At 34.8% G+C, this 13,337-nt stretch overlaps 1 protein-coding gene across 1 annotated transcript; it reads left to right on the forward strand.

Annotated features, from left to right (window-relative positions):
* Positions 1–12,071: 12,071 nt before the first annotated feature.
* Positions 12,072–13,052, forward strand: LOC102879788 (olfactory receptor 51F2). Its single transcript, XM_015595087.2, has one exon. It carries the CDS (start codon positions 12,102–12,104, stop codon positions 13,050–13,052), a length of 951 nt encoding a protein of 316 aa, XP_015450573.1. The 5' UTR covers positions 12,072–12,101.
* Positions 13,053–13,337: the final 285 nt, after the last annotated feature.

Consider the following 13,337-nt stretch of genomic DNA (forward strand, 5'->3'; position numbering starts at 1 on the left):
TTGTGGTTTTTTTTTCTTTATGTTGATTGGCTTTTTTGGGTTTTCCCTCTGGTTCTTCTTGTTTTATGTTGTATACTTCAGTTCTGAATCTTTGCTGTGTGGTTACCATTATGAATATGAAAAGGATAGTTATATATATACAGTCATCCATTTTCTTCTTCATGTGCCTTATCTCCTTTCCCCTTTATGAATTTAGATCTTTGAATCCCCGCCTTTTCAATCATTGTTATCTCATTTTGTTTCTATGTATGCTGAACATTCATTACTATCTTGCTATAGCAATTCTCTTATTATTTAAGCTTATAATGCCCTGTTCTTAGTAAAGTTTGCACTCCTCTGCTTCTATTTGCCTAATAGGCACTTTACTCCTAATTATGTATTTTTTTTTAAATTTTGTTTAAATGAGCTGACATCTTTCAATATTTCCTGTAGTGCAGGCATCGTAGTGGAGAATTCCTTCAATTTTTGTATGTCTGGAAAGGTCTTAATTTCTCCTTCATATCTAAAGGAGAGCTTAACTGGATACATTATTCTTGGCTGGTAGTTCCTTTCACTTAACAGTTTAAATATTGATTCCATTCCTTTTCTGGCTTGTAAGGTTTGCGCTGAGAAGTCCGAGGATAATCTAATGGGTTTTCCTTTATGAGTTACCGTTTTCTTCTCCCTGGCAGCCCTGAGAATTCTGTCTTTGTGGTTGTTTTTTGATAATTTTACTACAATGTGTCTTGGTGAAGGCCTTTTTGGGTTGAGATAATTGGGTGTTCTGTTGACTTCTTGAATTCCAAGCTCCAGTTCATTCCTTAGATTTGGGAAATTCTTGTCAACTATTTGTCTAAAAATGCTTTCTAGTCCCTGCTCTTTTCCTCGCCCTCGATAATGCCCATTATTCTTATGCTTCCTCTCCTGATGGTATCAGCTAGTTCTTGTATTTCTCTTCTCTTTCATTATTTTTCATTCTTCGAGTTCTCTTTTCTTTCTGATTTATTTCTAGATTTCTGTCTTTGATATCACCGATCCTTTCCTCCATTTGGTCAACTCTATTTCCCAAGCTTGCTATTTCATTTTTCAACTCTTGCAGTATGTTTTCTTTTATCGCCAGAAGATCTATTCAGTTCTTTTTGTGGGTTTCAATCTCCTTTCTCTGTTCATCTGATTGTTTTATCAATTCTTGGAATTGTTGATATGACTCATTTCAGAACTCACTGAGTTTTTTTCAGAAGTACTATCCTGAATTCTCTGTCATTTAAGTCGCATATTTCTATGTCTGTAAGCTTATTTTCTTGAGATGTTTTTCTTTCTTTCTGAGATGCCTTGTCACCTTGGTTGTTCATTGTGTTTAATGGACTATTTCTCTGCCTGGGCATTAATGGAAGTGTATTCTGTTGTTTTTCCAGAAAGAAGATTTATTATATAAAGGTCTCTCTTTAGCCTTCTGCACAGAAAAGACTGCACTTTTCTTTTGATTTCCAGTAGGTGGTGTCTAAACCTTTTGGATCCTTGCTTTATATAAAGCTTAAATAATGCCTTTTTATTTTCTTGTAGATATTTAATCAGGCTCAGTATCCTCAGTTTCAGTCCCTTTCAATGTCAGTGATAGTTTTAGCAGTGTTTGCTCAGATTCCTCTGGGGCTCCGTGCTGTTTGGTCTTGGAGGGTATGGGAGTGGGGGTCTTCTGGATTTGTGGTTGGGGCCTTGGCTCAGCCTCGGTGTTGCAACTGGGGCTGGTAGAAATCAATTATTGTTTCTCTGTAATCCCTTCCCACTTCTCTGCTTTCTGCCCTGATGACTGGGCCCTGCCGCCTGCCAGCCACAGGGAGCTCACGGCTTTCCCAGAAAGGGCTGTTCAGGTAAGTCGCTGGACCTTCACCCCTCCATCTCCTCCTGCAGGGAGCTCCGGAGGCTGAGAGAGGCAGCTTCTTTATTTCTCCCAGTTCATTGCCCTACACCTGGAGTTCTGACCTATGGTAGCTCTTATGCACAGATCCTATGCTCAGATATGCTGGTGTGCAGTTTGGGTGCTTTTTGTTGAGTTTTAGATGTTCAGCTTATTGTTGTTTCAAGGAGAAAGATCTGAGAATGTCTGTCAGTCACTCTGCCATGTTTCCTAGAATCTTCCTTATTTTTTTAAAAAGCAAGTTATTTAAACAGGCACTTCACAAGGGAGGTAAATAAATGGGAAAAATATATGAAAAGATGCTAAATATTATTATTCATAAGGAAATGAAAAATCAAACTACAATGAGAATTAATAAAACTCATTACAATAACTAAAATTAAATATAATGACAACACTAAGTATTGGCAAAATGTGGAACAATTGGAGCACTCATGAACTGAGTACAGCCACATTAGAAGCATTTCTGGAAATTTCTTTAACCTTAATAATCTTAAACATCTTTTTGACTAAGCAATTCTACTTCTAGTTGCATACCTCAAATAAATGATTTATAGATACATCAAAAAATGTTAAAAATGTATATGTAATAGGTAAAATGTGGAAACAACCAAATTACCTGTTAATCGATTAGTTAAATTTTGCTACATTTAGCCAAGACTACTACTCATCTCAGCAAATAAAAAAAAAATAAAGAATTGAGAAAAATGTGTGTATATTTGGATATAATATAGTGGAATTTCAAAGCACCAAGGATAAAGAGTAGAGCCTGATGCTAAAATAGGGAAAAGATGACCTAAAAGTAAGGTTGATAAATTTAGTTTTTGTCTCACAGCCTTAGCAGTGAATAGGTAAGAGTTGTTTAATAGTTTCTATGTACTAGATTGTATTCTAAAAGTTTTCAAACTACATTATTACTTATTTTCTATAATAACTCAGTGAAATAGGTCTCAGGATCTTCATTGTATAGGTAGAGAAACTAAAATATAGAGGTTAAGTTTTTATGGTATAGATATAAAGATCCAGAATTTTTTCTGAAGTTTTATTCAGTGCATTAAATAAAACCTTAAGATGTTCAGAGAAAATTATTTAAAGCTGAACCTTTCTGTATACAGCCAATCTATTAATAATATGCCAGAGCAAAACAATATTTAGACAGATAGAAACAGATAATTTATCATTTTCTGCATCTATTTTCTTTTTCTGAATTAACTGGAGTATGTGCTTTCAACAAAATGAAACAGATATACAATAAAGTTGAACTATTGCTAAACAAGTATGAGTGGAAATTACTCAAGAGTGCCATGGAAAGTAATCTGATTAAACAGCAATTCACTATGCCTTAAAAAATGCAGGAAGTATTAAAGCCTTGCATAAAATATGGCTTCAGAGCAGAAGTTATGTCCGAAATTCAGAACTCAGGCCTCATCCCAGATCTAATGAATGAGAATTTTCATTTTAACAAGCTCTCGAGGATATTTTTATGGTGGTTAAATTTTGCAAGCATTTAATTACTGTTGTGAATAATTAACAGTAAGTCATTAGTGAGATGATGAAAAAAGCCTGTCTTTATTTTTCTAGCAGGCAAATTGGAAGATAATTTGGATTCCAGAGAAAACAGAAAGCTGTCTCAGAAAACCATGGTTCAATGTAAATTAAACAGAATTTTGACATAAATGAATCACTGTACAAGGAAAGCATTGATTTTATTTTGCTGAATGGATGCCTCCTCTAATAGTGGTATACATTTAGTGATGTAGGATGATTTATCATTCTTTTTTAGTCATATTATGTATTCTAGATTCTGTGTTGAATAATGTTTATTTAGTCATTTTCAATAAAAATTTATTTGCTTTAAAGTTCAAACAACTGAAACACAAATATGCAATATTTAATCATAGCTCCAAGGCCTTATGTTTATTTATATAGCTTATCCAGGGAAATAAGCTATAGGTGACAATTTGGGAATGGGAAAATAGAAGGAGAGATGTGTAAGGGCATTTCTCACCTGCATAGCAGTAAATAAAATCTAAAGTTAGTGGAGAAGCCTGAGACCCTGCCCTACCCGACTTGCTCACCCAAGTTAGTCCCAGGCCTGTTTTGGCTCATGTTGTGGAATTTCCTAAAAATCTCTTGAAGATACAAAACCCAAACAAGTAGCATCTAGCCTCAGTATGCCCTATACTTCTTGCCGAATAGCCTTAAGCCCCACATTGGCAGCAGACAATTTCAGTTCACAGCTTAGCCTTTCCCAGGCACCTCCAAGCTCAGCATGGGTGGTGGCCATGTGATGATTGCTTTGTGGCTCATTCCAAGTGGTACCAGGCAGGGTATAGGCTGCAGCTGAACTTGGCTGAAGGCAGGGCTCCTTACAAGAGGCTCCAGAACGAATATACCTAGTGGCAAGCTTCAGACCACACCAAAGCACCACCTGGCCACCTCTGTGAAATACACACCCAAAGGGCAGACTCAGCAGGCATCAGAGCCCTGCTAAAGCAAATTCTACTCCTCAGATTCACCCCTGCACAATAGTGCCTCTACTGTAGTCACGGCCAGTCCTCACAACCAATCAACCTGAGTCAGTCTCTCCCATTAATGTGCAAACAGCAAACAAGACTCAACTACAATAAACAACCCACACAAAGGACATACCTGCAGCATATGGCTCAGGTGTCCAGGGAGACTGCACCAATGGGCCCTACAAGACACTTGCTACATAAGGCCACTCTACTAAGACCAGGAGACATAGTAGGTCTACCTAATACATAGAAACAAACACAGGGAGGCAGCAAAAATGGGGAGACATATTCCAAATGAAAGAACAGAATAAAACCCCAGTAAAAGAACTAAGTGAAATGGAGACGAGCAATCTAATAGATGAAGAGTTCAGAACACTTGTTATAAGGATGCTCAATGATCTCAGTGAGAACTTCAACAATGAGCTAGAAAACATAAAAACAGAGGTAGAAAACATAAAGAAGAGCCAGTCAGAGATGAAGAATACAATAACTGAAATAAAGAATACATTAGAGGAAATCGACGGCAGATTAGATGAAGCAGATGATCAAATCAATGATTTAGAGGATGAGGTAGCAGAAGACACCCAATCAGAACAGCAACAAGAAAAATGAATATAAAAAATGAGGATAGTTTGAGAGGCCTCTGGAATAACATCAAGTGTACCAACATTCGTGTCATTGAGGTAATGGAGAAAAAAGAGAGCAAGAAAACAAAAACTCATTTGAAGAAATAATGACAGAAAACTTTTTTAATCTGTGAAAGGAAATAGACATACAAGCTCAGGAAGCACAGAAAGTCCCAAAGAAGATGAACCCAAAGAGGCCTACATCAAGACACATCATAATCAAAATGCCAAAGCTGAAACACAAAGAGAGAATCTTGAAAGCAGCAAGAGAAATGCAGTTAGTTACCTACAAAGGAGCTCCCATGAGACTGTCAGCTGAGTTCTCAACAGAAACTTTATAGGCCAGAAGGCATTGGCACAAAATATTCAAAGTGATAAAAAGCAAGGACCTCTAACCTAGATTATTCTACTTAGCAAAACTACCATTTAGAATCACAGAACAGGAAAACACTAAAAGAGTTCATTATCACCAAACAAATATTATAAGAAATGTTAAAGGGACAAGAAGAAGAAGAAAAAGGAGGAAGAGGAGGAGGAGAAGGAGGAGGAGGAGGAAGAGGAGAAGAAGAAGAAGAAGAAGAAGAAGAAGAAGAAGAAGAAGAAGAAGAAGAAGAAGAAGAAGAAGAAGAAGAAGAAGAAGAAGAAAAATAAAAAATATGATTAATAAATGGCAATAACTACATATCTATTAACAATTACTTTAAATGTAAATGAATTAAATGCTCCAATCAAAAGACATAGGGTGGTTGAATGAATAAGAAAATAAGACCCTTACATATGCAGACTATAAGGGACTTGCTTCAGATTGAAAGACACATACATACAGACTGAAAGTAAAGGGATGGAAAAAGATATTTCATGAAAATGGAAAAACAAAAAAGCTGAAGTAACAATACTTATATCAGACAAAATAGACTTTAAAACAAAGCTTATAAGAGACATAGAAGGGCCCAGTATTTCCACTACAGGGTATTTATCCTAAAACCCCCAAATCACTGGTTAAAAAGACATATGCATCCATATGTTCATTGCAGCCAGATTATTTACAATAGCCAAAATATGAAGGCAACCTGGGTGTCCATCAATGGATGAATAAATAAAGAGCTGGTACATATTTACAATTGAATATTACTCAGCCATAAAAAAGAAATCTTGTCATCTGCAACAATATGGATAGACTTAGAGAGTATTGTGTTGAGTGAAGCAGTCAGACAGTGAAAAACAAATGTCATATGATTTCACTTATATATGGAATCTAGATAACAGGATAAATGAACAAAATAGAAAGCAGCTTTTAGGATTTTGATGGTCACCGAATGGGGAGGTATTGGGAGAAAAAGTGAAGGTGAGGAGGGGATTAAGAGGTACAAATTGGTAGTTACAAAATAGTCACAGGGCTATAGAACATAGCATGGGGAATATAGTCAGCAGTATTGTAATAACTGTGTATGGTGTTACATGGGTACTTGATTTATTGGGGTGGCCACTTCAAAAATTATACAAATGTCTAATCACTAGTTGTACACCCAAAACTAATATATTGTATGTCAACCATAATTGAAAAGTAAAAAAATAAAAATTTTAAAAATAAAGTTAATGGTGAAAAAAATGTTTATATTCATTAAAATTTTATAAAGACAATAAAATAATTAAAAGGGAGATGGTAAACATACTATTTAGACCTGTTTTGGTCTGGTGTGGTGAACCTCTTGAGAAATTCTACTCATACTTAGGATCACACTTCTCATATAATTACATTATCTCTGAGCCCCAAGGGTCCCTTGGCAGCAGGGCGGGGTTAATGCTGGTCTCCTTACAGAAGACCATGTCCAAGAGCCACCCACATACATACTTGGCTGAGCAGTGAGTGGAAAGGGCAGCTTTCCTTTTGTCGGGAGCCAGGTAGGATGCTAGGGCCAAGAACAGCCCATCAAGAAGAGGGACCTTCGAGAGCTAGCCTGGAGGGAAGGGATAGAGCAGATGGCAGGATGGAAGTGAGGTGTTGGGGAGGCAGGTACTTAGAAGTACAGGACTGTAAATCAGAGGTAGAAGAGTAGAGATATTGAGAAGAGGGGTTCAGAGTGACAGGCTAAGGCTAAAGGTTGTGGGAATTGAAAGATCAGCCAGAAGTTTGAAAATATTTCTTTTCAAGGGAAAAAGTCAGTTAAGTTAAGCAAAATGGAGTTAGTTGTGATTCTGTGTGGCTTAAATTTGACATTTATTATATATTTTATTCTTTTTTTCTTCAGCTTTTAAATTTGGTGGATTTCTACATCCTTATTTGCTAGAAAATTTGAGTTCTTTCACTTGGCATCAGCTCCAACTTTTTACAGGATTCTTGTAATCTGAGCTTTCTAATAGCTATTTTAGTAGGAGCCATTTATAATTAAAAAGAAGGACTTCAAATACATGTTGTCATTGATCATCACAGAAACAATGTAATAATCAGACTCGAGGTATTGTTCATGTCCAAGGTGTACAAATGAGGAATCTTAGATGGGAATGGATTACCAAGGTCTTACCTCCTGTCAGTATAGGAGCAAGGACTTCTATCATCATCTTTAGTTTTCTACTGGACCAGAATAATATATCCTAATGTCCATCATTTTCTTTATGACCAAAACTTCTGGACACAGAAATCTGTTTAATGTTATTTTTTCTTGTTCCCAACTTCCTTATCATCTATCAAACCACAGACTGTCACCAAACAAAAACCAATACACAACCTAAAGCAAATGTAGCAGCATTCTTTGATCTTAGCCTTCTAATGCATGTATGGCAAGCTGTACTTCTTATTTTGTTTACATATATCTTTTGCAATAAGTAAGTATTTAAGTTCGATGTGGTGTTCTGTATCAATATTTTACTCAATGGCTTTAATTTCATCTTATTTAAGAAGGCATTCTCTAAGAGTTATAAGTGAATTTTCTCTCATACTAATACCATTTTAAGAGTTTTGTTTTGCCTTGAAATTCTTAATCCAGATGCAGGGATGTGGAAAATAGGGATCATTTTATATTTTTTATAAATTGTTAGCCAATTGACCAAACATTTATCACATATCAGTTCTTTTTTTCTAGTGATCTAAGATGCCATTATCATCATATTCTTTATCCTCATTTATACTTTTTTTTTTTTTTGGAAACACGATTCTTTTCTGGGATATATTTTTAAAATTTTTGACTATTAGATTTTGCTAATTATAATAACTTTATACTACATTTTAACATATCAAAGGATATCATCTCTCTGTTTTTTCAATATTATATTGAATATATTTGCACATTTATAATACCTAATACATTTAGGATCCATCCGTCACTTTGCATTAAGAACTCTTATATGTTATTGATTAATAATGTTTTGAATTTATGAGAGCGTTAATGGGAAAATTCACATTTTTTCTCTATTGAATATTCCTATCTTCAAAATAGGAATAAAGGACTTTCTTTATATTCTGCAGTAAATTTTTACAGACCTCCTCTATCCTCATCAAACACAAACTTTTGTTACACCCATGCATTTTGTAAGTTAGTGGCTACTATAAATAAATCCTTATTTTTATTAAGTTTCCTCAGTGGTTAATTTTTGTGAATACGAATAGCTATATCACTTTGTGATATTGATAGAAATCTGGTCTCTTTGGTAAACACTATTTTAAGTCTTTGCAGTTTATTCTTTTAGATTTTTTTCAGGTAAAAAATCAAAATAAAGACATTTTTATGTTCTTTAAAAGGTTAGCACTATGTTTTTTATTAAATTTTCTTTTTTCATTTACTGAAACTGTCCCAAAAAATGTTGAATAATAATTAGGATACTAATTATCCTTATCTTGTCATTGATTTTAATAGGTCACCAGTAAATATGTTTGTTCCAAACTTCTAGAAGATACTTTTCATTTGGGAACTTATTTTCTTCCTCAATATTAAGAATTTGCCATCGAATTTTCTGATTTTTTTATCTCTTGATAAAATCATGTCTCCCTTTCTTAGTTTGTTAGCATAGTCAAATCATCAGTAGATTTCTTAAGCTAAATAATTTTTTTTATTTATAAAACAAAGTACAATATTCTTTAAGAGCACATTTGCATCTGATTTGCTAAAATGTTATTTATAATATTTACATATGTCATCCTAAGTAATTAGATGAATAACTTTTCATCTTTTTATTTTCTCTAGAAGAGGATTTGTCAGCCTCAGCCCTACTGACATTTTGTATTGGATAATTCTTTGTTGTCTTATGAATTGTAGAATATAAGCATCCCCGGCGTCTACCCACTAGATGCCAGTAGCACATCCTCCCCAGTTGTGACAACCAAAACTCTCCAGGCATTGCTTTTAGGTGGATGACAAAACTTCCTCTTTTCTGCTCTTCTAGAATTTGTAAAAGATAGAAATACTCTACTTATTTTTTTTAAAGTTTGGTTGTTGGTGGAGTTTTACCTGTCATTGCCATGTTTTCTCTGCTGGATTTGATTTCTTAGGTGTTTGGTGATCAGTATTTTCATTTAAAATTATCCATTTTACATCAGTTGCCAAATACAGTATTATATTTATACATCTATTTTAAATTTAAAGTTTTATTTTTCTATCGATTCTTTTGTTTTCTTTTAGTTTCTCATGCAGTTAATCATACTTTATCTAAAGTTTTCTTGACTACTCTTGAAGAAAGTTCATATATTTTGTTTTTAAATAATCAACTTTGGTTTTATTATTAACCATTTGTGCTTTTTATTTTTGTTAATTGCTTCTTTTGACATTATTTAAATATTTTCTTAGCATATTACATCGAAAATTAAAAAATAATATTTTACATCCTTGTTTTCTAGTAAATGTATATTTTTCAGGCTACACATAGCATTCTAATGTCTTGCCCTACAGGTTCTGATATGTGGTTTTCTCATTTTTGTTCAGTTCAAAGAATTGTTTTCTTATTTATATTTTTGCTGGCAGAGAAGATGTTTAATAAATGGATGTTGTTATTGCTTTGGAGATCTTGTTATTTTATATTGATAATAAATTATTATTATTTGTAGGTTCATTTTATAGTACAAATTATATGGTATGAAAATCTGAAAGAGGTTATTTTGTATTTTAATAAAGAAGAGGTAAAAGAAGAAAGAGAAATATTAGAGACTGAATAAAAAAGACTTGGTAATTAATTGTAACAGGTGACAGAAAGATAAAAGAGTACAGGATAACTTTTAGAGTTCTAATTTACATAACCGATTCATTTTTATGAAAATTATAAGTTTTAGATAGAATTTTAGGGGTAACAATAATTATAGGGAAAAAACAATCAATTTGGTTTAGAACACACTGAGTTTAATTTATGCATGAGAAATCCACATGGCAATGTCCATAAGGAAGTTCTGTCTTCAGGAATGTGGAAACCAGAGATGGCTTTCAGATATTTATTTGAATTTTGTATTTAAATAGGTGAAAGATAAAACTGCAAAAATGGGTGACATTAGTTAATTTATTATTTAAATGTCTTGAGAATGGGCAAACGGCAGACCTTGAAGAATTCCATATTTAAGGTTCTTGGGGTAGAGAGAAAAGCCAGCGAAAGAAACTGATGAATGGTGGAAGAATAATAATAGAGACTGGTGACATACAATACACAGGGATTGAAAATTTCCAGAAAGCACATTAGCATAATCGATAAATGGGTCACTAAAATAAGTCAACTGAATTTGGCAGTTCTGTTTTGGTGTTGTTTTCCATAGTTAGGTATAGCCTTGACACCTGATTTCTTGGACCCTTTGCACACATCAACTGTTAATGAGATTCCTTTCCTGAGAAGCATAAGAGCTTCTTATTTGCATAATTCCTATGGAATTAACATCTGAAATTTAGGACTCTACTTCAAGATGCCACATTGACCACAATGTGTCTCTGAAAGCACACATCTGAAAAATGTTTGTCAGGGACGTTCATCGGACTAGTGTAGAGATTCCTCCTATGTGTCCTCAGCCTTATTGAATGAAGGCATTGAGGACATATATACAGCTTCAACTCCAGCTCTTCTACTGCTTAACTACATAATTTGGGGAAAATTAATCATTTTAAACATGATTTTTTTCTGTATGTATATTAGGGATAACAATTTTTTATACTTCTTTGGACGGTTATGATTCTTCCTCCCTTCCTCACTTTCTTCCCTCTCTCCCCTCAATTTTTCTTTCTTTTTTCTTTCTTTCTTTCTTTCTTTCTTTCCTTCCTTCCTTCCTTCCTTCCTTCCTTCCTTGCTTCCTTCCTTCCTTCCTTCCTTCCTTCCTTCCTTCTTTTCTTCCTTCTTTCTTTCCTTTTTTTCTTTCTTCAATCATTGTTATATATGTGGTTTTTTTCAACAATTAGGCAGGGATTTATAAAGATAACCTTGGGAGATTGTCTAATTGTTGAGTATTAGTTTTCTCATATGCAAATCACATATACTACTACCTACCTTCTAGAGTTAGTGTATGGATAAAATTATATAATGCATCTAAGTGTCAATAACAAAGGGAACTCTCACAAAATGGGAGCTACACTCATTTTTTTTAGGGTAGTTCTTTAGACTACCCTTTAGCATATGTATAAACATGTGTCTTAGAGACATCTTTGGCATTCTTCTGGACATATCCCAGGAAAACCTAATAATACCTACATTTCAAATGAGACTTGATATTTTTGGTGCTTTAGTCAAGGATCAATAATTTATTATCTAAAACTACTGGAAGCCAGATTTCTCATATTGTTTAGGTATTCTACTGGGAACTTTTATTTTTAAGAATGATTTAATTGCAATGTTTGTTGCCACCAAAATAAGTACAGACCTAAGAAATTTTGATATGAAATAATTCCGGGAATCTTCTCTTCTTAACAACTAAGAAATACTGAGAGGCAATAAGAGAAGATTGTAGCTTCAGAAAACTCAGAAAATATTAAAGTTCTTGGAGAATCAGCAATAGTAATTCAGTGAATCTCAGGGTGCAAGAAAGATGTTCTAAGTGATAAGCTATATGTTCATTATGTGTTATGTTCAATTATTCAAATATCACTGTCTTCTCAGTCCCTCATTATGTTGGTCCTCAATAATACCAATGCTCAGCCTCTGATGTTCCTCTTGATGGGTATCCCAGGACTGACAGCAGCCCAGGTGTGGATCTCCATTCCTTTTTGTCTCGTGTATGTCATCGCCCTGTCTGGGAACAGCATGATCCTGTTTGTGGTCCTCTATGAGCAGAGTCTCCATGAGCCCATGTATTATTTCCTCTCTATGCTGTCAGCCACAGACCTGAGCTTGTCCCTGTGTACACTTTCCACCACTCTTGCTGTGTTCTGGTTCGAAACCCAAGAGATCAACCTAAATGCTTGCATTGCTCAGATGTTCTTTCTCCATGCATTTACTTTCATGGAATCTGGAGTTTTGCTGGCCATGGCCTTTGATCGTTTTGTGGCCATCTGCAATCCACTAAGATACACCACCATCCTCACCAATGCCAGGATTGCCCATATTGGAGTGAGTATGTTGATAAGGAATGTGGCTGTCATGTTGCCAGTTGTGCTCTTGGTCAAGAGGCTGTCCTTCTGTGGTTCTATGGTCCTTTCACATTCTTACTGCTACCACGTTGATCTTATTCAACTCTCATGCACAGACAACAGAATCAACAGCATCCTTGGCCTGTTTGCACTCTTTTCCACGACAGGATTTGACTGTCCTTGCATCTTGCTTTCCTATGTCCTGATCATCCGATCTGTCCTCAACATTGCTTCCTCAGAGGGGCAGCAGAAAGCCTTCAATACTTGCATATCCCACATCAGTGCTGTTGCCATCTTCTACATCCCTCTTATCACCTTGTCTCTTGTCCATCGCTATGGACATTCAGCACCTCCATTCGTCCACACCATCATGGCCAATGCCTTCCTGCTCATCCCTCCTATGGTCAACCCTATCATCTACAGTGTGAAGACTAAGCAGATTCGAAAGGTTATTGTCAAGATCTTAACTCAGAAGCATCTCCAAATCTAACCATTAGTTATCTCAGAGTAGAGATAAAGCCATTTATGAATGAGCGCTTTGGTAGAATGGGGTAGTTGTCCCTAAAGTGCTGAGATATGTCTCCAACTGTTCAAACTAGGCAACTTATTGGTCATATAATATTTGCTTAGTTCATTTCCTTCTCTGTAAGTCCATATTAATACCACCTAAGTTATAATTTTGTGAGATAATGCATTTAAACAACTATTAATATTTGCATGTAAACAACTATTAATATTTGCACTAGGACACCTCAAAAAATATTCATTAATTATG

This window comes from Pteropus alecto, unplaced genomic scaffold (genome assembly GCF_000325575.1).
Source record: "Pteropus alecto unplaced genomic scaffold, ASM32557v1 scaffold540, whole genome shotgun sequence".
NCBI classification, from domain to species: Eukaryota; Metazoa; Chordata; class Mammalia; order Chiroptera; family Pteropodidae; genus Pteropus; species Pteropus alecto.

Coding starts and splice junctions, on each gene's coding strand:
- LOC102879788 (XM_015595087.2), top strand. CDS start 12,102: ATGTTGGTCCTCAATAATACCAATGCTCAGCCTCTGATGTTCCTCTTG.